This window comes from Paramacrobiotus metropolitanus, unplaced genomic scaffold, assembly GCF_019649055.1.
Source record: "Paramacrobiotus metropolitanus isolate TYO unplaced genomic scaffold, Prichtersi_v1.0 Parri_scaffold0000047, whole genome shotgun sequence".
In the NCBI taxonomy this organism is placed as follows: domain Eukaryota; kingdom Metazoa; phylum Tardigrada; class Eutardigrada; order Parachela; family Macrobiotidae; genus Paramacrobiotus; species Paramacrobiotus metropolitanus.
Window position 1 is genome coordinate 901,655 of NW_026570267.1, and position 24,158 is coordinate 925,812.

At 40.1% G+C, this 24,158-nt stretch overlaps 4 protein-coding genes and 1 long non-coding RNA gene across 5 annotated transcripts; 2 read left to right on the forward strand and 3 right to left on the reverse strand.

Moving 5' to 3' along the window:
* Positions 1-148: 148 nt before the first annotated feature.
* On the reverse strand, positions 149-6,229 carry LOC129591562 (probable phospholipid-transporting ATPase IA). Its single transcript, XM_055487244.1, has 4 exons — positions 5,868-6,229; positions 5,309-5,771; positions 3,734-4,599; positions 149-2,770 (listed from the first exon to the last, which is right to left on the reverse strand). The coding sequence occupies exons 2-4, from the start codon at positions 5,598-5,600 to the stop codon at positions 347-349; spliced, it is 3,582 nt and encodes a 1,193-aa protein (XP_055343219.1). The 5' UTR covers positions 5,601-5,771; positions 5,868-6,229; the 3' UTR covers positions 149-346.
* LOC129591565 (transcription elongation factor SPT4-like) lies at positions 6,219-7,686 on the forward strand. The gene is made up of 5 exons (XM_055487246.1): positions 6,219-6,668; positions 6,739-6,845; positions 6,942-6,997; positions 7,210-7,283; positions 7,344-7,686. The coding sequence occupies exons 1-5, from the start codon at positions 6,585-6,587 to the stop codon at positions 7,392-7,394; spliced, it is 372 nt and encodes a 123-aa protein (XP_055343221.1). The 5' UTR covers positions 6,219-6,584; the 3' UTR covers positions 7,395-7,686.
* Positions 7,551-8,647, reverse strand: LOC129591563 (uncharacterized). Its single transcript, XM_055487245.1, has one exon. It carries the CDS (start codon positions 8,272-8,274, stop codon positions 7,573-7,575), a length of 702 nt encoding a protein of 233 aa, XP_055343220.1. The 5' UTR covers positions 8,275-8,647; the 3' UTR covers positions 7,551-7,572.
* A 3,482-nt stretch (positions 8,648-12,129) lies between these two features.
* LOC129591597 (probable G-protein coupled receptor CG31760) lies at positions 12,130-20,512 on the forward strand. Its single transcript, XM_055487294.1, has 15 exons — positions 12,130-12,883; positions 14,429-14,658; positions 14,743-14,953; positions 15,163-15,499; positions 16,525-16,684; positions 16,762-17,084; positions 17,260-17,344; positions 17,717-17,785; positions 17,892-18,007; positions 18,382-18,503; positions 18,727-18,796; positions 18,855-18,877; positions 19,502-19,640; positions 19,723-19,963; positions 20,132-20,512. Exons 2-15 carry the CDS (start codon positions 14,527-14,529, stop codon positions 20,363-20,365), a joined length of 2,262 nt encoding a protein of 753 aa, XP_055343269.1. The 5' UTR covers positions 12,130-12,883; positions 14,429-14,526; the 3' UTR covers positions 20,366-20,512.
* Positions 20,513-22,353: 1,841 nt separating this feature from the next.
* Positions 22,354-23,189, reverse strand: LOC129591675 (uncharacterized). Its single transcript, XR_008690873.1, has 2 exons — positions 22,951-23,189; positions 22,354-22,768 (listed from the first exon to the last, which is right to left on the reverse strand). It is a non-coding gene; the product is annotated as an uncharacterized LOC129591675 (long non-coding RNA).
* Between the last annotated feature and the right edge of the window lie 969 nt (positions 23,190-24,158).

A 24,158-nucleotide genomic window follows, 5' to 3' on the forward strand; every position in this document is an offset into this window, starting at 1 on the left:
GCACTATGCATCCACACATGCATGACTAATCCGTTTAATATCAGTTGCATGGAAATTGTATCCTGTACCGGAAATGTGGCAACTGGCCATGGCAAGCTTGCTGCTTGTACCCTACAAGTACAAGTACCTGACGCAAATTACAGTGTATGTATTATTATTATTGCAATAAAAGGTAACAGAAAAACGATCAAAAATCAACTGTCATCAGATTATTGACACATTTAAAGTTAAATGCTCTGTACAGTCAACAAAATTAACACAGATACCATTTCAGCAAAACAGCCTCCACATTCAAAAAAATTCAAGTAAAACAAAAGAAAACTGCCAAGAAAAAAACGTTAGACATTCACAAGTTTTTCACTTTAAGCGCTGATTTGTTCCTTCTTGGTGTAGGAAGGGAGCGCGGACTGCCTCGTTTGCTAAAAGAAACCAAGCTTTCCCGCGACCTCCGCGCTAGTCGCTCCTGATAATGCGCTTCCGTGTCTTCGTGCATGGCTAATGTGGACTGCGAGATGGCACCGTTTTCCTCTTGCGAAAACGCATAACCTCTGCCCGGCGAACCGATCTCCACGTCGGCCAGCGGAAAGTTGTCATGCGGATGGGGCTGCAGTTCTTTCATATTCTGCAGGGATTTCTGCTTCTTCTGTCGTTCTATCTGGCGCACCCTGTCCACCACACTGGGATGAAACAGGTTAATGTAGATTTTGTAGCAAATGTCGAAGATCAATGTAACAACAGGAACTAAGAGTAGGCCGAACCAGAACAGCCACGACCCGAACAATGCCCGATCCACTCCCACAAAATCTTCTCCGAAATTCAAAAGATGCGGCCATAAATTGGCGTAAATCGGTAGAAAAATAAACCACGATAGGATGCTCCCCCAGATTCCGATATGAGATGCCGATGTCCAGGAATTCATTTCTAAGCCGGCTTTCAAACACACAACCATAATGACATACGTGTACGCTGCCGCACCGAAAACAAATCCTCCCGAATTCAGCCCATCTGACCACAAAGTTTCATGGGTAAACATAAAATACGTGAAGGCAAAAATTATGGCTGCGTGAAACAGTGCCGTAGCGATCCAACGCCAGAACACCCTAAAATTAAAAAATGCGCCTGTCTGTCCGGGCTGATACAACGCGGGATATTCCATGCGCGTGCTATCCGATGTACTGCGATCGAATATTCCTAAAATAAAAGGTGGAGCCGCTGTGAACGCCAGATTGTATAAACCAATAGTCCACCGTTCAAACATGGTCTGCCCAGAGAAAGAACTGGCAATGGCATAATAAAACTGCATAATATACAACGTGATGTTTTTGTGGTAGCAATATAAGATCAATTTGGCGATGCGCTCGTAACTCCATGCACCATGAACGAGCAGCAGTTTTTGCAGAAACCGGAACTGACTTATCGCATAGTCGGAAGCGCACACAGCCTGAAGACCTTCTTTCCCGCTGATTCCGACACCAACATGGGCTGTTTGGATCATGGCCACATCATTGGCTCCGTCGCCGATAGCCAGTGTAACCACTTTGGGATTATCCGACCGGACCAACTGCACCACATCAGCTTTCTGCATCGGACTCACTCGGCAGCATAGAACGGATTTCATAGAAATGGCCAGCTCCAGGAAATGCTTTCGGATTGTCGGATCCAGAGCGAATGACAACGCTTTTCCATCAATCACCAAGCCGATGTGATTATTTTCCTTTTTCAGTGAGTCTCCTAATTCATGACGAAATTTTTTCACATCATTCTCAACGCCCTGTAATGTGGGGCTGGTGATGCGCCAGATAGGCATGTCCTGCTTGAGCAGGCTACAGGAATAACCAATGTTAATGGCAGTTTCCACTTTGTCGCCGGTCAGAACCCATACCCGCATGCCGGCGTCCAAAAGTTTCGCGATGCATTCTGGTACACCTTCCTGTAAGCGATCCTCGATAGCCGTGGCGCCCAACAGCTTCAGGTCTTTTTCAATCAAACTGGAGACTTCCGACACCTTCTCTTTTCGTTTCTCCATGGCCTTGGATGCCTCCGTGTACTTCTCCTTCCACGCCGCATACACATCCGGCGCCAATTCCGCTGAGCCAACACACAATGTCCTCAATCCTAATTTGGCAAAATCTTCCAAGTGCTGCATTGTGACATCCAATAACGGCTGATTGGGAGCGAGTCTATCACAGATAACCGTATCGGCGCCCTTACATAAGAGGAGTATTTGACCGGTGGGTGCGCGGACAATCACCGACATTCGCTTGCGATCAGAATCAAAGTCCAGGACATCCAGCAATTCATAATCAACGTTCTGAAATTGTTTGGTCTTCCAGTTCTTAATATGAGCGGTCACTTTGTTGGGATTGCGCTTCAGGAAAATGTAGTCCATTTGCGCTGCCGCACTGACGAGGGCCGCTTCATCCGGAGATGATGCCAGATAAAACGGTCGGTCGGCATCCTTGGGGTTCACTTCTGGGACAACAGTATGACAAAGGGCTAACACCAGCAGAAAATCGTTGACGGCTTTTGCGAGCGGTGTATCGGTTGCAAGTGTCTCACCCATGTTGCTGTCCACGTACTGATCCGACTTGACGTTTACGGTACCAAAAACCGCACCGCCTATGCTGCACTGGCGAAATATCATCTTGTTCTCTGTTATAGTTCCAGTTTTATCGGAGAAGACGAATTTTATTTGTCCAAGATCTTCGTTTAAATTGGACGTGCGCGCTACAGCCGGGGTATCCGAAATAGGATCATACATGTCGTAATCCTATAACAACAAAAGATCCGATAAAAGTGCCGCTAAAAATTTAATCGTTCAATGATTTGCTGACGACAAATTGCAACGGTAGTAATTCAATCCTGGCTTTTAAAGCTCAAACTCAGCCAAATGTAAAACTAATATATACCCAAGAGAAAATGCTACCAGGAATGTTGTAAAACAGAGTGTCCTCGTGAGCCATCAATCAACCTGCACCTGATTCCCCATTACTATCGAAAAACAATAAATTTTCAGAGCGGCATTATTTCGCTGTTCTTCGAGCGTCAACCCTGACTTGGAACATCACGGTTTTCCAAAAATTAACTGAGAATACCCTCTTGTGAAAGATCAATTTTTGTATCTGCGGATACTTCCACCATAAAACTTTTCTGGCTAAGTTTTTTAGTACTTCGTGGCATCGGCATCGTTTTTTAGTACTTCATAAATCATATATTTTTAGTACTTTCTATATGATTTTAGTATACGTAAGTGTATAGCACTAAAATCATATAATACATTTAGTACCAGACGTCACTGCAGTGCATCTTAATCAACAGATTACAGGATCAAAAACGTTTACCCATCATGAATTTAAGAATTAGGGTGCGCCGTCAAACAAAAAGAGTGAATACCAAAAGATCGACATATGTAATACGTATTTCAAAATTTTTATTCTTTAAAGGGCAGAGGCGTGCCGTGCCCTGCGTTAACAAGTGAATCATAAAGACCTAAACATTGTAATCGTACCTATAGTTGTGCACGCTTAGTCACGATCAGGTTCTGCAAAATCGTTTATCAGTGCCATTCCAATGTAATTATTTTTCACAGCGTACGAGAAAATCTGCATGACTGACAGCGGTTTCATTGTTCGTTTACGTATGTGAGCAAGGTCACAAGAGCCTTAATAATTTATCTACAGCGCTAGCGCGAAAACGCTGAAACTGTTGAAATATTTGTAAAATGCTAACTTACCCAGGCAATAAAAAGCGTCTGGAAGAACCGCACCATTTCCAATGTAACCTGAAGGCTGATCGGTATCAGATTGTTGTACAGGATGAAAAATGTCAAGAAGCTAAATCCAAAATTCTGAGATTCCAGCATCGGCTTTATATACCAGTCGGAAGTATGATAAGTTCTCCAGATCGCATTTCCCGAACCACTAATAATACATACGACCACTAGTAAAATAAACATGATGATAATTTGACGGTTGGCAACTTCATCCATTTGCGATCTTTTTAGAAGTAGCATCGCTCCTTTTTTGCTGTTTTGCACCAATTTGCTGTCGTCACCCGTATATACCGCTACACCATATATCCATTCGGAATTTTTCAACCGAGCCCCACGGAGCAGTAGCTGATCGGCATTTAGCGGTATAGTCTGGCCATTGTAATTTAGATTTCCCGTAAATTCATGTAAAAGTCGATTTGGAGCCTCGCATTCAATACTCGCAGCAATATTGAAATCAACTGCAGCTTCAGCACTGCTGTGACCATCATTCCGGCTAAAAAATGTATGCGTCTGCTCCAAAGCTGATCGTGTTTTTAGGCTTGTTTCTCCGTCCAGGTTAGCCGTTTCAATGTAGCAAATACCCTGCGGCTCACTGGAAGAGAGTAATATCAGATCAGCGGGAAATTCCTCATTAGAATGCACCTTAACGATGTCTCCAACGCGGATCAAGCGCCAGCGCACTGGTGTGAATTCGTTATTGCGCATAACCAAAGCAGTCCGATTGTTAACGTCATTATCTGAGATTCTTCGTTTAAAATCCTCAAAAATTTCCTTGCACGCCGAAACAAAAAGGATAAATGTCAGTGGAACGAGTGTGGTCCATCGACCTGCAATATAACGTTTGTTAGAATCGGCAGTAAAATGCTGTCTATCATATTGCATAGAACTGAGGTTCACCGGTTTGAAATCTGTAAAATGAGAGTAAAAAAAATTACTAAGGTGGAGTGTCAAGGCCAGTAAATAAAAAATAAGTCGATGCGATCATTCGTGCTGGTATAATTTGTTAAAAAATGGCTTCGTTATCGATTGCGCAATTGGAGATCTTTCACACCGCCTTATCAGTCTCTGCCTGTGGGTAAAAGAGTACGAGTGCACTTTGATCGTTTTTGCAATTCACGGACATAAGATCACATTCTTAGACTGATAATCCACTATAAATGTGTAAGCATTGCACCAGCAGGAATTCAGCAATTAAGAACTTTACCCGTCTGATAAAACGATAATTATGTCTAAGTTGGGATTGTACAGATAGTATTAAGTGTTGTAGCTAAATTTGTTTAACACAGCTGTTAACCTCTGTCGCAGTTAATATAATTATCATAAATTATGCGAGTCGAAAATCAGCAAACATCAAACAATTAAATAAAAAAAATCGGAATAAATTCGGCTCGTTAACTTATAAATTGAAATAAAAACATAAAGACCCAAAGCAAAAACAAATTTACATCGAATTCCGAAACTGGAAGGAAAACAACATTTTACTATTTACAGTTCCACACGCAAGCACCAAAACTTCGCCATGAATGTCGAACATACCTGTGGGGGAAACATCGGGGATCTGCTGTAGGGCTGCGATAAATGCAAAAAATGCGTTTGAGTATCGTCGGAAAGATTCAAAAAGGAAGAGGGGCAGGAATGAGAGAACGTTATACTTGGTCGTTCTGACAACATTCGTTTTGAATTTTCCCTGCTGGGCACTGTTGATCAAAACTGTCCGACTTAAAGATGCCATGGGAGCAGTACGTTGGCGTTCACCTAGGAGAGGCTTCGTCAGAGGCTCCGCAGTGGAAGTGGCCGAACTGGAACTATTCGTGGGAACCGTGACCATGACGATAATGAGTAACTCGCCCACCGCTGACTCGGATCCGTCATTCAAACTGACGCACAATAAGGGATCGTGTATCCGGTGAGCACTACGGTGATTTACCTCTCAACTGCTACCTGCTGGTGCCTTGTCGCGCGTAAAGGCAATAAACTGCAGTGCATTGTTAAAAGCAGCCTGTAAAAATCCATTGGAATTCCGCACACGTCTGGGCTTTGTCACAAAATGGGTTCCAAAGTAAAGCACAGAAAAGAATCTCAGGGGATTGCTTACACTAATTACTGATTAAGGTAAACTGGGGTTGGCGTCAATGTCGGTCAATCAATCAAAGGTTCGGGAAGGCCTGTGAAGTCAATAAGAATACCGATTAAGATAAAAAAAATTTAAAAATCAGTTGAAAACACCAGCACTCTGTCTAAACTCTACATTTCACATTTCCAGGAACTGGTAAGATATACCCATCTGCTGTAAAAGTCAAGTAAATATGAACTGTACGTTCACGGATTCTACCCAATAAAATTAAGTACTAAAAAAAATTTAAAATCGTATAGTAGCAGTATCGTACAGTATATTAACGCGCATTTACGGCATTTAATAGAGCGAAAAAGCTTTCGGAAATTTTTAGACATCCTTTCCGCAATAGCTCAACGTTTGAAGAGCTGTTCAACCGAAAACACCACCGACAAACTGTCCTTTTTAACATTATGCCAATCGCAGGATACCTTTGCGACGACCGGCCTTCCATCTCAAAGAAACCGCTGTCTCGTGGCGGGCTGCCTGGCCCGTGGCGAATAAAAGTTTAAACAGAAGGTTTTGTTAAATGTTGATTTTTCATTTGCGAATCAATCCAAAAATCCACTAAATTTGACAGTCGCGAATTTTCTCGTTTACTTGAGTGATATTTACGTTTGGAGATACACAGAATAATTCTAGACAAAGTTTTGTTGCTGATTTTGTTTCTGGAGTTTTGGCCGAAACATATTCTTCGCGATGGCCGAATCAGCGCGCATGAACGAAGCCATCCCGAAGGACCTGCGGAATCTCCGTGCCTGCCTGTTGTGTTCTCTCATAAAAGTTGGTGATGGAAATTTGAATGCCAAATTAAAGCTACGCTGAAGTGCCAGCTTATTGCTTGTCTTCGTAGAGTTTCGACCAGTTCCAGAAAACCGGTTGCGAGAACTGTGAAGAGTATCTGGCTATGCGTGGACAACCTGACGCTGTATATGAATACACCAGCTCCAATTTTGACGGGCAAGTAAAACCTCTGCTCAGTAACCATCGTATTTTTTTTTAATTTTGACAATGCGATTCTGAATTACTATTATCAACGGTTATTAACTGTTTTAGGTGTATAGCCATGATGAATCCCACGCAGAGCTGGGTCTCCAAATGGCAGCGAATAGGTACGTAATCGGTAATAGTACGTAATACTATGCACAAGAAAACTCGAACTAAAGTTTATTTTCTGTTATTAACCGTACAGAAATTGTATACTGCTCGAAAAAATTTTATCACGCATTTAAGATTTAAATCAAACAAATGTCAATAGTACTGGTAAGTAGCAGTTTGAAAACTGTTACTCCAGAATTTAATGTGTTCATTTATAATTGATTAGTGCCGTATATCCCTGGAATGTATGCTGTCAGCGTTTCGGGTAAACTTCCTCCTGCCATCGTTCGAGAACTAAAAGTATGTAAAAAATTCATAAAAATGATATTTTATTCACTATAATTTATAGATGTATTTCAGGGCCATGGCATTCACTACAAGCCGCGAGATTCCACGCAGGGACCTGCATAAATTATGTTTTCATTTTCGTATCGTCGGTGGAAGATGTGTTATGGATTTATTTCGAATGTTCGAATGTTTTTTCTGTTACCGGAACGGCAGACTTTGTTTTGGGACATGTGTACATTATCAGGTTGTCCTGATTTCCCACTTCTCACCAGCGTGAAATTGTCTACAGTTTTTAATTAATTCAGCTTTGAATGCGTTGTTGTATTCTCAGAACATTCTGTTTCTGCAACATGTGATGTCTCCACAGAGTAACACCACTGAACAGTATTGCACAAATAAAAGATAAAGCGGTAAATATCGTAAATTTCTGACTTTCCGTCTGTTGGCTCGTATCCGGTTTACACGATCGCCAAAAGCGAGCTGGTTTCTCACTCTCTCCCGTGCCTGCCAAACGACACTCCACCTGCTCTTTATAACCTGTTGGTTGACAGGATTCCATGCCAGAAGACGCTTCGAACTTGGAACAACGCTGGCACGGGTTCCGCACGGTGTGCGGAGTTCCAGCCTGGCAAGGACGTGAATCCGTCGAGGTGGCCAACACGCTGCTCGCCAATTTCCCCGCTGCTACACTGGTGTTCGAGGCAGTGGCAGAATTCCCCGCTGCGATTTTGGGATCCATGGCCATAGCATTGATAACAACACTACTTTTCTCGTCACCAGATCCTTTGGGAACTTGTTCATCCCGCACTGCTGGTTGTAGCTGGGACGAGGATAGATTTGTGTTGAGTTCCGAGGCATATTTGATGTAGAGTATCACGAAAACAGCCAAAACAATGGAGAATACAACGAGAGATCGTTTGATGTTACAGACACTGGCTGCAGCTATAAATGCGTTCTTAGCGGAAAGTAACCACGCATAAAGAAATGTTTCCGAAAGCTGCATTTCTGCTCTGTGAACATGATCCGGAGACTGCAGCTATAATATCAGGAACTCCAAATTATAAGTCTTCAGAAAATCTCGCACAGAACAAAGCTATAGCTAGTGATTTATAATAATATTTCATTTGAAATCTGACTGTGCAAAATCAAAAAGGCATTTCAAACGATCAAAGAGATCAAACATTCAAACACCTAAAATCAAAGTACAAAGGACGCTCCAAAAGTAAGTTTCCCTATTTTGCCCATTTGAAGTAATAGTCATGTGATTTATTTTTTGTTGTGTAAGCAATTATGTAAACTAATTAGAGAAATAAGAATCAAAAGATTCAATGAGGAACTGGGAAAACGATAAACAGAATAGCAATACTACTTATTAACTTATACACTAATTTCCACGAGTTTTTTTGAAGCTCGTTCTTTTTATTACCACTTCCGTCCCTGTTATAATCTCGACAGCAAATTTAAGTACCAGCTACAAATACTGTTTTTAATATTACTGCAATGACAGAATGGTTTGAAAATTTCCGGAGGAGAGCAAACTTTTTTTTTCTCCACGACGCCGGAATCCTCTTTTTCAGCCTTCTTGCTGATATGAATCCAAAAGTTCTTGGCGTCAATAAAAAGGAAATTTTATGCGCAGTCATGCGGGTCTTGGACACAAATACAAAGGACGCTCCAAAAGTAACTTTCCCTATTTTGCCTCCCTGCCATTTGAAGTAATAAACATGTGATATATTTTTTGTTGTATAAGCAATTATGTAAACTAATTAGAGAAATAAGAATCAAAAGATTTAATGAAGAACTGGGAAAACGAAAAACAAATTAGCAATACTACTTATACATTCATTTCCACGAGTTTTTTCGAAGCTCGTTCTTTTTATTACCACTTCCGTTCCTGTTGTAATTTCGGCAGCAAATTTAAAGTACCAGCTACAAATACTGTTTTTAATATTACTGCAATAACAGAAGGCTTTGAAAAATTTACGGAGGAGAGCAAACATTTTTTTTCTCCACGACGCCGGAATCCCCCTTTTCAGCCTTCTTGCTGATATGTATCCAAAAGTTCTTAACATCAATAAAAAGGAAATTTCATGCGCAGTCATGAGGGTCTTGGACACAAAGAACTTCAAGTTGTACCGAGAGCAATAATGTTTTACAAGAAATTTTCGGTTTTTTACCGTCTGGCAGCTTGAGCAGCTCTGTGGTTTTTCCACCTAGTCATCGACAGTTTCTACTTTTCTGGAAAAGCATTGCAAAGAAGTTATTTTGTTTCGTTCTTGGAATTAGGACAGAAAAGAATTCCTAATCTGATGATATTTGGTGCTTTCCGAAAATTGAGCAGGAAGACTGAGAAAAATAACAAAAACTGTCAGGGTAAAACCCGTGGCAAAGTGCCGAAAATCTTGGACGGCTTTCTGGGCAGTTCTTCTCCATTTGATTGTAGTTAGGTAGAGTTATATTTTATTTTAGTTCGTGAGTGAAGGACGTTTCTAAAAATATGGTTCATAAGAACTAAAAGCGTTCAAGCCGGGAGATACAAAATAGGGAAACTTACTTTTGGAGCGTCCTTTGTAACTTCAAGTTGTACCGACAACAATAATGTTTTACAAGAAATTTTCGATTTTTTACCGTCTGGCACCTTGAGCAGCTGTGGTTTTTCCACCTAGTCATTGAGAGTTTTGACTTTTCTGGAAAAGCGTTGCAAAGAAGTTATTTTGTTTTGTTCTTGGAATTAGGACAGAAAAGAATTCCTAATCTGATGATATTTGGTGCTTTTCGAAAAGTGAGCAGGAAGACTGAGAAAAATAACAAAAACTGTCAGGGTAAAACCCGTGGCAAAGTGCTGAAAACCTTGAACCGCTTTCTCGGCAGTTGTTCTCCGTTTGATTGTAGTTAGGTAGAGTTACATTTTATTTTGGTTCGTTAATGAAGGACGTTTCTAAAAATATGGTTCATAAGAAATAAAAGCGTTCAAGCCGGGAGATACAAAATAGGGAAACTTACTAGTACTTTTGGAGCGTCCTTTGTACTACCAAAACGACTTCCCCAGCGCGGTTGTCAGTCAAATCAAACAGTATCGTTAATAATATATTTATCGTTAATATGTTTTATAAATTGTGTGCGAGTTCTCATACAAAAGCGTTTTCTTAAAATAATCTGTATGGAAGTATCTAAATTTTTTATTGGAAAAACTAATCATAATTCCTTTACACTTTCAAATACAGTGTACAAACATGATATATATATATATATATATATATATATATATATATATATATATATATATATATATATATATATATATACTCGTATAATGCAGAATATGTTTGTTTGCCAGAAGTATTTGGTGCATATACAACAAATGCGTCTGGTAATTCGGGTCACCGAGGTAAAATCACGGCTTGCAGCTAGAGACCCGATATACATTTTCATTTCCATTATTAGTTTGCCTTATGATTTTTGCTGTCTCGAAATGGGAAAAAATTTACTGGTTTATCAATGCGACTATATGTTAATATTTAAAATCCTTAAATGAGAACTTCGACCAGTTCCATGATCTATAGTTCATTTGGCGTGACCTTTATTAATTATTAACTTAAGTAGAAGCTTGGATAGCTGTGTAAACATCCGTTCTTCCACCGAGAGACACCAGCTCGATCGCCTTTTACATTCTTGATTCTGATTAAAACAACTGTTAGCTGCAGAAAAGAGATCGACACACACGAGACCACACCTGAACCTAGCTACCGCCTGAACCATTATACAGTTCACTATTTCCGGCAGAGGTATAATTATACACCCTGTGACCTGTGTCGTAAAAATACTGACAAACCGTCACTTAAAGCTGAGAAGTCGAAACTACAGTATGTTGAATTTCTTATTTTAATATGTTCATGCTATAGTTCTTATAACAATATTTTGTACCTATTTGTACCGCTCCACCATATTTGTACCGCTCCACCATATTTTGTAACAAAATATGGTGGAGCGCTTCTGTAGACTGTAAGCAGCATGTACAGCGCCAATGCGCCATGGCTCAGGTTGGTATACAAACAATAAAAGCCATGCAATTGTCACTTGCTGTGGATCTGCTCTTATTAACGCTGAACCAGGAGGTTCAGTTTTTGCTTCCACGTTTTATGGAGCGAATTAGGGGTTCACTGTAAGCTTGTGTTCAAGGGAATGGTACCACCTTTGCGGCTACACAGGCGATCATACAGCCTTAAACTTTAGTACAAAGTATTGTTCTCCGGGGTTTAAAGCGCACTGTCAAGCATGCTGATAAAGTGATCGGCAGCTGCGTAACCTTTTGAAAAATCACATTAATTCAGTAGCACAGCTCTGCACTGTTCGTACGTATACATACATAAATGTTATTTACATTGTGGTGCCAGTAAGCGAATGCTGGCAATAATGTAATCCTGCTATGGCAATCAACCGAACAACCGTTGTGTTGCTTATAATTCCAACATAGGCGTCTCTCGATCTGGATGGAGCCGTGTATTGTTCTGCCGGTTGAAGATGCTGGGTGCGTTTCCGTGCGCGCGCCCCGTACCCGACACAGCCGACCGCATCGACAACTATATGGTTAATTTCCTATATTATCAGCAGTAACGAGCGGCGCAAAGATAGAAAATTAAGGACGAGCACCCGCATACACGGCAATTCAGTTGCGGGAGCGGGAATATATGTAATACATATATATGGTATACACACGTCGGCCCTTTCCAGTTTGTGCACTCCTGTTCCGACAATCAATCGAGTCCAGCTTGACAAGCTTTTCTCGCGCGTCTGAGCTGTAAATCTCCGTATTGGATCCATAGGATGTTTTCCATGTTAGAGACTACATTATATTGGGGGCGATTGAAAATGCCGTAACGTCGTAATGCAAAATGTGTACGTCGTCGTCGCCGGCAACAGCAGTTCAGTCCCAGCCGGGCCTACAGATATAACGTGACATAATATCGGCTCGCTGCTGGAAGCCGTGCAGCGCGGCAATGTTGTACAGCTAGCCGGTCTGCCCGCCGCGTCTGACAGCTTTCTCCATCACCGATCGTGCACGACTGTGTATGTGTATGTAGTAACTTCCTTGGCAGGATTTGCCCGTTGCTTTTCCGGAGACATTTCCCTTTGCACATTTCAAGAAGATGTTAACAATCATCGTTATTTAATAGCGCCCAATAGTTATGCCGGTTTTCTTACCAATTGCTCCTCTCAAGCTTTTCCCGTCGATACCGGTTGTCCTTCAGCCGTTTAGCTGCCGTAGCACATACATGTATTCTATATACACATCGGCCCAGCTGATTACCCCGGAATAGGTGCAACATCGACTTGAATTTAAAGAATGTACTCCTTGCTCTTGTGATAAATCACGCTGCGCAGGCGTCTGGCTAATTTATATTGCGTGAGCAGACCAGACAATTTGCCTTCCATGTATTGTGGATGATGAGTTAATCAGGCATTCATCGAGGAAATTTAGCGATGTTCCTTTCTTGATAATGATGCAAATCTGTCTTCTACCAGCATCCGTTATGCAGCAGCACGAAGACGTTTTATACAAGGACGAACTGAGTGACCTTTTGGATTTAGTTTTCAGCGAAGCTGGCAAACCGGTATAGTAAACAACATATATTAATGTAATACTTTGGTGCAAGTCATGTATATAGCAGGGTACTTTTTCTGTTTGCACATGCCGGTAAAATAAACTCAGCGTTCTAATAATCAATTTTCGCTGTGCATTCCACATGCCTCCGCACTGACTTGCGCGATATACGAGTACTTGCGCCATTTTGTAAAAACACTTGTACAAAAATGTTAAAAAATGGATGATGTTACTGTCAGAGAGTCCATTTGTTTTTAGCCTAACTACACGATTACGTTACAGATCCGCTTTATACAAACTTGGGCATGGTACTCGTACTGACTGACAGTTTTTTTCGTGCTTTTTAAACGCAAAAAAGCCTTGTTAACGAGAAAACTTTTTAATCAACTTCTGCATACTTTGTCGGTATATGTTTCATGTTTAAATGTATAATTAGAACGGAAATTCTCAAGCCAATGTCGCGTACGCAATAGCTGGTGATGATGTGTCTGGTGATTGCTCGCATCCGGCATCGTATGCGTTGCTTCTAACATCGCGAAAAAACTCGAGGAAGTTGTCCTATTGGCACCCGCCAATTAGTTTGGAAATACACACATTACATTTCTAAGAAGTCAGCAATAAAACTCCTGCTTGGTCTGATAGGACTTCCCTCACGGGATCAGTTGCGGCTGCGGGGCAAGAGCGTGAGTATGTTTATCGAGCCTACTGATACTCCATGGGGGAAGAGCGGCATTACGATAACAATCGATTTTCAGACGAGAAAAACTGCTTAGATGCTCTTTTCCTCGTTCAGTGACCCGATTTTGGCCATACAATTTTTACACATCTTCAAGTTTTTTCTTTCCGTGGTTCAGTAAATTTTATGTAACGCTATTCTGTCTGTATTTGGAATGTACTCGATCTGCCTTCTTTAATTATTGTTGCAGATGCTGATCAACCCAAGCACTACTCGCAGCAAATAATTTTACTTTTTCCATCGGGAAAAAAATGAAATAGCAAGCCAGAAATATGTGCTTTTGTGTACTACAGCATAAATTATTATCTGTAATTGTAATTCAAAATAGGTACTACAGTTGACTGATTTTGTCAACCACATTTTGAACCTGTAGTTAATAAAAGTGCAGGGGATAATAATGCTAAGTCCATGCGACTTACAGTACTTTTGAAAACTTATAGCGTACACGTGCAAGACCGGAAACCGTAATTCACATTTCTGACGTCGTACGGCAAATCTGACTTGATTACTTGATTCGAGCAACAGAATTCTGCAGTCCGAAAACTGTTTAGTTAACACCTCTGGAATCTCGGTGTACCAGTGACAGCAGTTTTACCGAGGCTATTAATATTGTCAATACGTTTGTGTCAGCGGAGTACATGTAAAACTATTACGAACTATAAAAACGAAAAAAGTTTGGAGATTTACTTATAATATTATATGCATCATGCGTGCGCTCCACCTAGATGCGAGACTGTATCGCATGCGCGAAAAGTAGAACTGCCTGTGTGAAAACTTTGCAAAGCTATTGTTGTTTGTCAATAATGTATTGATTGCTAGGTTTCATCCAGTACACAACGTGTATCCTGAATTCCCAATTATGATGACAGCACCCGGATAAGCCATTCATCATATCTGATGGGATCGAACAGGAAAATATGTACCGGGGGAGTAATCATCAGCTGCAGATATTGTGCTACCTCGTGACCTTATGGATTAATGTAGCCGCCGAGTACCGATATGAAACCGCAACCATAGCCAGCCGATTGGATTCCGATATCTCCAAACAGGTGATTTTTTCTCTTAACTTTTATTGAATGTCTGTGGTTAAAGATTTATAGGAGTAATACCGAACGCATGATGTGTATTTACAGATTTTATCGAATGTGGATAAGCTAAAGTCGCACGAGGATTTACTGGATGTTATCACCAATCTCACAACCGGCATCCTCTGCTCGTATAACAGGGAAATTGCTATCCCAGTGAAATTCAACACCAGTAAATATTTTCCGGATTTGTTAAAGGCTGCTTTGTGGGTATCGAAATTCCTGGTTGATTATATTCAGACTTCCGGTCAGAATTTCGGTGAGTGCGCCGGTAAATTATATGAAATTAATAAAATTAGGATAATCGCACGCGAACACGTATCATGACTATTCATTCTCAAAGACTCTCAAAGGACTGCACAAAGAAAGCGGGTTATATGTTATTGTGTATACCACATAGTTCTCGTACATTACGTGTTTATTTAGCTTGTACAGAGTTTCAGTGTCAGAGTACTTTCCACTTTCCAGAGACCCCCATGGATAAAGGCTATAAGTTCGTGCACCGGAGCGTCACAAATCTGTTTGATTACGAGCCCCGCCTTGTATATATAGCCATTCGACTACCTCCAACCCAGGAAGAGCAAATAAAAATTCTGGAACTGCTGCGTGAGCCCAATCCGATTCATTCAGTCATCAAGCACAAAACCTCGACCTTGGGCAGCGGCAGTATTGAGCCCGACTCCTACGACATCTTAATCGCGTCCAGATCGCATGTTTATTATTCATGTCCCCTTGGAAAATGGCTGACAAAGATTAGCTTGCCACTCAATTTAACCACTTCCCATCTTGATTCAAATCCCAAAAGGTTTGTTATTCTCAACGACCTGTCAAGGTTGTAAATAAGAGTTATTATGGGAGGATATACACACTAGATCACGGTGTGTGCTGCTTAAACCTTTAAACAAATTACGTTATATAAGTGTATGATCTAAATATTGTTCACATACACAAATTAAAATAATAATTATTGAATATTGATACTTATTACACAAATACATGCGGTAACATAAGTACCTATTTGTGCAGTACAGAAAGACGTATGCGAAATCGTTTCACGGCGTATTTTCGGGCACCGGTTCCGAGAGTACATGTTTCTCTTTTAAAAAAAGGAGACTATTTTGTTGAAACTGCAAAAACATTTGTCGGCAATCATCCCAGCTGCTAATCTTTCGACAGTCAGCTGCGCCGGTTCACATCGCTATGTGCCGGCAGAAACGCTCGAATGATGGAGGATGAACTCGCGCAATCTGATTAGCGCAAACGGGACTGTTTATTTGCTACAAAATTAAACCAAGGTAGCGCATCGAACTGTAAACTGTCCGCACTTCCCGGTCGTTCCCTGTAATCTACAGACATGCATTTTTAAGAATAAGTATCGTGGGAATACATTCCGTACTAAGTGTAATTATAAAGTCCGGGAAAACCTATCGCCATGCCTCGAGAGCATGACCGCAAGTCTGGATATTACGAATTGTCAGGGGATTTGCACTTGTGGATTAAGACTAAGCCATTCTGCCAGGAAAGTAACTCTACCTTGTCGGAGGACATAGTTTTTTCTCGAGTATCAACGTGCATGCAGCGCCATGAACAGAAAAACGCACGGGTGACGGTTCATGATGCAAAAAAAACATCAGACCAATTATTCGATAACTTTGATAATCGGCTAACAAAAGTAGTAGTACAATTTTCTGTACACTATAATTATAAGTAAGCATAAGAATGCCTAATCCTATACGGTCATATTACATGCGTTTTGCTTAACAAATATGCGCTAGATAACAGCAAACAGATTTCACAAAGAAGTATATCACGCCATGTTTATTTCTGCAGCCTATCAGCGGCCATGGTTTTGGCTGCCGATATTACGGAGTGGGATATTTATCAATGCGACAAAAGGAATATTTCGGAAGTGGCCAGTGGTAATCAACGGGAGCGCTTAATAATCGATCACTTCGCCGGCACAGCCAAATGTCACAAGGATACAAATGATGTATAAACAGTAAATTATGCTTTCGCCGGGTACGCAACATTACTGAATCATGCTTGAGCTCCAATTTTCCTCTTCAGTGCGTTTTTCGGCCGGGATCAGGCTGGAGAAAGGATTCCTATTCATGCCGCTGTAAAAGCAGCTACTACTTCCTTGATGATGGAGCTCAGCTTCCTTCGTTTTCATCTTGGCACAATGACTCCACACAGGCAACGAGCGCCGGAATACCACCCGATCATATGGCTACTACTTATCCCACCGCGTCACGGGGAGTTACCGGCCCTCCTGGACCAGGGTCCAAAATGATGCGGGCGGCGCCGGCCGCTTGTGCACTGTGCCATCCCGACTGTGATACATGCACTAACGGTTCTCCGTGTTTTTATGCATACAATCGTGCAATCAGGTATTTAATCTGGGTATTTTCTGCAACCCACTTTTCGAAGAACCGAAGGGATGTTAAAAATTACAAATTACAAAACCAGTCTAAGAGAATATCCTCAAGGTTTAACATGTTGTCTTAAAAACAGCAAAAAATTCAAAAACGAGATGTGACTAAAGCATTTCTTGTGATATTGCAGGATTATTCTTCTCAGTATTACCGCTCTTTGTATTGTCTCGACTTTGATTCTGGGAATATTCATTCACAGATATCGTCGCGTTAAGGTAAATGACTTATAGACTGCACCGTTACGATACAAATGTAGTGTTAGGTATAATTTTATGATTTTATTTCATTGTAAGGTGTCAGGCACTGTATTTTATTTTCTGTATTCTATCCGAACGTTTGTTTTCTTAGTGGCTATTATTTTTTGAAAATACCATTTTCAATATACTGTAGATACAGTACAGTCTGTGCACTTGCGTGCGGGAAATCAATATGTGCATATTATATGGTTTTTGGAACATTATTCGAAAAAAACCGCCATAGGGTTTACCAGAGGGCGGCTAAAGCGTAAAGCTATTCTTAGCTGGCGTTATTCTAAAATATCATGTAAATTCAACAATAGGGTATGATTTCTTTCTTATTGTTCAAAGGTCATTCGGGTGGCTAGCCCGAAGTTCCTGTACATCACTTTACTGGGAGCCGCTGTCATGTATTCCGAAGTACGTTAATGGTGTATATTGATTTTCTTCGCCGCAATAATCATTCATCGGACTTTATATGCAGACTATCGATTTCTTGAAAGCATAATCTAATTTGTTTTCCTAGATGATTGCCATTTTTTTCGAAGATCGACCAGACATATATATCTGCATGGCGATTGAATGGACGCGGCATCTGGGCTTTGGAATCACATACAGTTCTCTATTCATGAAAACCTGGAGGTACGCGTTGTACTGACGTACTCAGATTAACTTCTTATCGTTACTTCAGAACATGGTTAACACCTGCAAAAATCGGTAATGCAAATTTTTAATGCCGATAATCAATATACATAGTCACCAATAACAAGACGATCGCTAATTACCTGGACGAGGAATTTGGAATGTATCTGTACGAGTATATACCAAAGTTAGCACCCTTTGCAAAACATTGAATTGTTATTTCTGGTGCGATCTTTGGACATGAACAATGCAAAATAACGCTACAGAAATAAAGAATTATTAGAAAACTTACTATGTGTTTGTTTTTTGTGGATTGTTATTAATTTAATCACCGTTTCTATCGTTTTGCATTACTTGTACTTATGCTATTTCAGGATATCAGGACTATTCCGAGTCAAAAGTGCACACAAGATCAAATTAACGGACAAACAGTTATTGCAGTGGATGTGCCCTATCTTATTGATCATGGTTATTTATTTGGCTACTTGGTCAGCAGGTACGTCAACGAGGGACAACCAACGACAAAATGCGTTTTGTGGGGAAAACATCCCTTGTCCATATTTTCAATTGTCTTGACCTTCATATTAGCTGTTTTTTCCCCAAACAATTTAGCCACTTTATGCTGGCTGTTATCTAATAAAATACACGGATCGGTAACCTAATTGGCGATGCGCTTGTAAATATGATGCCTAATATTGTCTGATAATAATGCCTTACAGGCGCACCTGCTACACCGGAAATTTTGGCTAATGAGTTCGGCCAGCGATATTATCAGTGCGCATACGGATGGTAGGGATCATGTTATGTCACGTAAACGTATTCCGATGATTACTCTTGTTCTTTCCAGGTGGGATCACTGCCTCGTAGTCGGTAGGGACCTTTACCATTAGCCGTAATCGTGTTGTAATGAATAATGCAAAAATTGCCGCATATATACCGTACACAAAGTTGCGATGGGCAAGATGTTATATATACTATTTTTCCAATGTTGCACAAGCATAACGCTCGTATCGATGAGTGTATTCGTTCTGATGGGGGCAAAGTGAAAACAAGATCTGCATGGATTGTTTGCTCTTTTTGACCATAAAATTGGCCGCGTCGAATTACTCTGGCATGATCGCATTACTCAGATATTTACACAAGTAAACGGGATAGTATACAAAAAGCCACCAACCCAATCGGATTTCTAACGTACATTCTAACCTAAACTTTTGATCCAGAAATTTTATGGTATACGAATTTATCGCCGTCATTATTGCCATATCCATTTTCATCAGACTGTATGTGACCGTACGCTTTATTGCTGCAGTAGCATATGTATAGTAATTATTTGTAGTACGTTAAAAATTGCCTTTGCATAACGTACAGTCCGTAAAAACGCTAAGGCACTACAATAAGATTGGTTGTACAGTTTAAAAAATGAAAAATATTTTCTTCATTACATTTTAAAATGGCACACAAATTCGTACTCGTTACAATGTGGTATTCTTGTAGGAAATGTTACTTTCCTGTTGTGGGGCATCCGAGTCTGCTACCGCGTACGAAATGCCGAGTCATATTTTAACGAAGCTAAATTCATCAGTTTTGCCATCTACAATATTGCCGGCGTCAATGCAATATTTTTACTTCTGCAGTAAGTGCTACTGAACAAAACAAATTTGCGTTAGCTTAACATAATTATGTGCTAAAAATGTTAATGCGCCATCGTTTTCCAGTTTAGTCGTCTATCCACAAGCGTCGCCCGATATCAAATTTGTCTTTGCCTTTCTGCGTATACAATTCAGTACGACTGTCACCGTGTGCCTGGTGTTCTGTCCAAAAGTCTCGGCAATAATGCGTGGTCAGGGAGAGAACTTTGAATTCCGTGATCGTCCTGGTGCTCAAATTCCGCTCAATGGAGGTCCTGTCTCACAGGATGAAGTTATTGATGTCTATCAGGAAAATGAGGATCTTAAAGTAGGCCATCAACACATACACAAACGGCGGCGGCCACGCCCTTGCACTGATTAGTATTAACTGCACGCGCTTAATCGTATTACATGCTGACGACATGTCGATCATCCAGGGCGCGTGCACGTCGTTCTTTCTCTATACACGCTGCAATAATATCGTATATACTTGTAGGATGAAATCCAGAAGCTGGCATCGCAGATTGAATGGATGAAGATTGTCCATATGAATATTGGAAATCGGCATCTTAAACTCAAGCATTCCTCAGCCCAGTATCATATTGCCACATCGTACTTTCCACCCAGCCCAATACTGCGTTCACTACGGCGACGCTCGTCCGATGCACAGGAAATGCATACGGTAGCCCGCATGTCGCCGGCTGCCGAGCTATCCAGCGAACGCGTTTAGTCGCTGGAGCGCCGCGGTTTGGATTTCACATTTTTTTGCGAGCAGTATTTCTCAGAATTCGTATAACTATGGTTGGGCTAATTAGCTGGTTTAGCAATATATATAAAATGGTATTAAACAAAGTGATATAAACTTCACCAGAAGCGATTCACGGGAAGCGTGGAGAACAAAAGATTTTGGCGGTTTATGAACGGGTTCGAAAACTATAGCGCAAATGACTTTACGTGGCATTGTACAAGTATAGTAAATTGTGGTTACAGCTTACAGGTGATTATATATGCTAATGTACAGATACTTGGCGTCTCTTTCATTTAATTTACAGCGGCTTATTTGCGTTTGTCAGGGCTTGAACTGGAGCTTTGCATGATGCTACAACTGCTAAGTTTCTTTTCCCTGAGGATTTTGCATTCTGATTTATGACCAAAAATCGAACAAGCGGCAAAGCAAGACGGACGAATTTCTTGCAAAATTTTGTGCATTCCCAGCAAACGTCTCGTATTGATTAGGTACAGTGTACAGGCACAAACAACACAATACTTAATACAACGTACGAAAGGCAGGACCAGGAACCGCAGATTTGAAAAAAGGCACCTGGAAAGTTAGTACACTGGAAATTTGTCGGCATGTCCCGTATATTGTTAGTTTAAATAGATACTCTAGATCTTGGACAATCAAATCGGGATCGGTCTAATCGTTGGTTCTTCTGTATTTGAAACTTTAAATTTAACTTTATTGCTTCGTTATTTTATATATTTCTGATGGCTCAACTGATGATTTCCCTTACTTTTCGGTGACACACGATTAGTATTTTAATAGAAGCAATCAGAATCAGAGCATGGCAAGATCTTTTACCTCTCATGGACGATGTGTTATTGTTTGTGGTTAAAACGTTCATATTGTTATACAGTACATTGTTACTGTATATCTACTACATACGAGGATTAATTTTTAACTTCAAACGACGCTGAGCAGCTAACAATTTTATTTATTAACTTTAATTTTTTTGATTTCCTATGCACTGTTTCTACACATGCCAAGAGGCAGACACAAAGAGTACACGTTCGACGTTGCACTTTTTCAAGTGCATGAGCTTATGGTACCCGGTGCTGTTAAAGAAGCTAAATAGTTTGCAAAAAAATTAATTACAATTTACATAGGGTGCGAATATAATCATTATCAGAGCCTCTGTTGCACGATAAGAAAAAGCCTGCTGCTTACCAAGGCACATTTTCCGGGTCCAAATTCAGAAAAATCTGATCTTTGGCAGAAACATAGTATACCGTCGTAGTATATTTAAAAAAATAATTTCAGCTGCTGACACTCAAAGGGCGTGGCCAAACAAAATTAATAATTAAGTAATTGCACATACTATTGCACTGCACTAGTTTAGTACTCTAACAGCTGTTTGTATCAGTGTAATAATAATAAATCAGAAAATTCTCATCTTTTGCCGAATGACAGTGTACGACTATAGCACGTTTAAAAAATAATGAACTCTGATATTTACCACAAGTTTCGGGAGCACACTGCACACAGTGAGGAAAAGCAAAATCCAGATGCAAATACAGTGGCAATATGTGGTACGTACTGTCGCACTACCGCAAGGAATCGCAGCTACAATATGGTTTTTCTACTCTGTCGTCTTAACGTGTGCACATTAAATTTTTCATTAATCATAATGTGGCAAAATACTACGTTTCTGCAACAGGTGAAACTTTCCTGATATGCTGTTATTTTATAAAAAGCCAGTGCGGGTATAACGCTAGTGCAGAATAATAACATGCAGTATTACTTACTTATTAATTTTGTTTGCCACGCCCTTTGAGTGTCAGCAGCTGAAATTATTTTTTTAAATATACTACGATGGTATACTATGTTTATGCCAAAGTTCAGATTTTTCTAAATTTGGACCCGGAAAATGTACCCTGGTTAGTCAAGTATTTTATAATCTACGTTTTACGAAAACGCCGGAGGTGGATGTTTGGTAGCAACCACATGAGGTCAGTTTTATTCACAATGCTAGATGATCAAGATCCTTCATAGTTATTTTGTAATCCAGAACAGTCGCAATAACAGAAAGAGGAAGACAAATGAGATTTTTTATATGGCATGTGCTTTTGAAAGGTACATACGAGGTACATTAAAATCGTACACGTACGCTACAGCATTTGTACACAATTAGCCAATCTATAGCTCAGAATACAAAACGGTGATTTGGTAACGGCTGAAATCCCACCTGACCTTTCAGAAATCCAAATCATATCTGTTATCTGTAGCAGAAGCGGTGTCGCGCTGGATATAAATCGTAGTTGTTGATCACAATCATTTTCCCTTCCCTCCTTTCCCTTTGTCTTTCCCTTTATCCCCTCCTTTTCCTTTGTCATCCGCTTTTCCTTTTCCAGCCTAAAAGCTCCAAGCCCTTCGTTACCAAGAACCCTTCATATCTGCTTGCGTTGCTCGTACTGCAAATATTCTGACAAACTTTAAGCTGATACGTATTACTCATATTAAATACATATGTATAAAAATCCGAAGAGCGACTAGCTGCTGATATACTCGTATGTATCCGTGACATCCTGACTTACATCCGCTGCTGGCTTGTCCCCTCCTTTCTTTGGCATTGTGAGGTATATAACTGTATTATAAAATGATTTTAAAAAAATAATAATTTATTTGTCCAAAAATATCAAAGGACGGTAGAAATTCAGCTCCCAGTTCTAGCACACTTTAGGATTTTGCAAGGCACCACGTACTGAGTTTTTCGTTCGCATATCGCAGAAGACCATTCCAAAAATCCGAAGATCCAGAATTAGAAACGCACGACTCTGCCCTGTGCTCTATATCATGCGCTGCAAAATACTGTTTTCGAAATGACAGTAGGGCTATTTTTAAAACCATATACTCTGTACATGACATGGAGAAAAATTATGGTATACCGTATACAGAGTTGTGATAGAGATAATATTATTTTTTTCTTTGGTTGTTTTTATTCAAAATTTAAACTGTAGTCGTACGACTTTATATACACAGAAGTAAAACGCACGCCAAGTATGTTACGCGGCAAAAAAGCATTACTTTGTATCGCAGAAAGATTATAACGAAATAGTTTTACAAAAAACGATATTCGTTTGCATCCAGAAACCGGCATTACGCTATACAGCCCTTGTCATTATGAAATGTTTTCATTTCCTGTCTTTTTTACTGGTTAAAAAACTGGTAAGCTGGAACTCGCAAACTAAATCCGATTGTTGCGATGTGCTATATCGTACTCTTTTTGAATATTAGTTTGTATACCAGTACGTGCAGATAGTTCAGTTATACTACAAAAAATAATACAGTTTCTTAAACAGCCTCTTAATGAAGTTTTTATTTTGTCTTATTTGTTAATGCAATTATTTTTCACAAATAAAAAATTCGGGTTACTTATGCACACTGTATGCACAAGAATATAAATAATAAATACTGAAGAGTTTTTCGGTGCTCAAATTTGACTGTAGTTTCTGGAAATTATACCGCCGTACTCGTACTTTACTATGTTTTACGAAAATACTAGATAAATTACTGTTCTGCATTAAGTGTGCGTTTGCAATCGGTAGCGTTTCAGTTATAAGCCATATACTTACAAAATTTCTTATACAAATATAAAATAACTACAGTAATTACCGCTGGGTGAAGACATTTTGTGTTTTTTATATGTATGATAGTAAAAAATGATAATTATGGTATCGAAATATCTGTGTGATACACAAAAACGTTCAAGGTATGCCGTAATTATCCTATCTTGCATAGGTCT

Coding starts and splice junctions, on each gene's coding strand:
- LOC129591562 (XM_055487244.1), bottom strand. CDS start 5,600: ATGGTCACGGTTCCCACGAATAGTTCCAGTTCGGCCACTTCCACTGCG. Junction 4,600..5,308: donor CCCCGATGTTTCCCCCACAG/GTATGTTCGACA, acceptor GTTATATTGCAG/GTCGATGGACCACACTCGTT. Junction 2,771..3,733: donor AGACGCTTTTTATTGCCTGG/GTAAGTTAGCAT, acceptor TTGTTGTTATAG/GATTACGACATGTATGATCC.
- LOC129591597 (XM_055487294.1), top strand. CDS start 14,527: ATGTACCGGGGGAGTAATCATCAGCTGCAGATATTGTGCTACCTCGTG. Junction 14,659..14,742: donor ATTCCGATATCTCCAAACAG/GTGATTTTTTCT, acceptor GTGTATTTACAG/ATTTTATCGAATGTGGATAA. Junction 19,964..20,131: donor AGGAAAATGAGGATCTTAAA/GTAGGCCATCAA, acceptor ATATACTTGTAG/GATGAAATCCAGAAGCTGGC.
- LOC129591565 (XM_055487246.1), top strand. CDS start 6,585: ATGGCCGAATCAGCGCGCATGAACGAAGCCATCCCGAAGGACCTGCGG. Junction 6,846..6,941: donor ACCAGCTCCAATTTTGACGG/GCAAGTAAAACC, acceptor TAACTGTTTTAG/GTGTATAGCCATGATGAATC. Junction 7,284..7,343: donor CCATCGTTCGAGAACTAAAA/GTATGTAAAAAA, acceptor GATGTATTTCAG/GGCCATGGCATTCACTACAA.
- LOC129591563 (XM_055487245.1), bottom strand. CDS start 8,274: ATGCAGCTTTCGGAAACATTTCTTTATGCGTGGTTACTTTCCGCTAAG.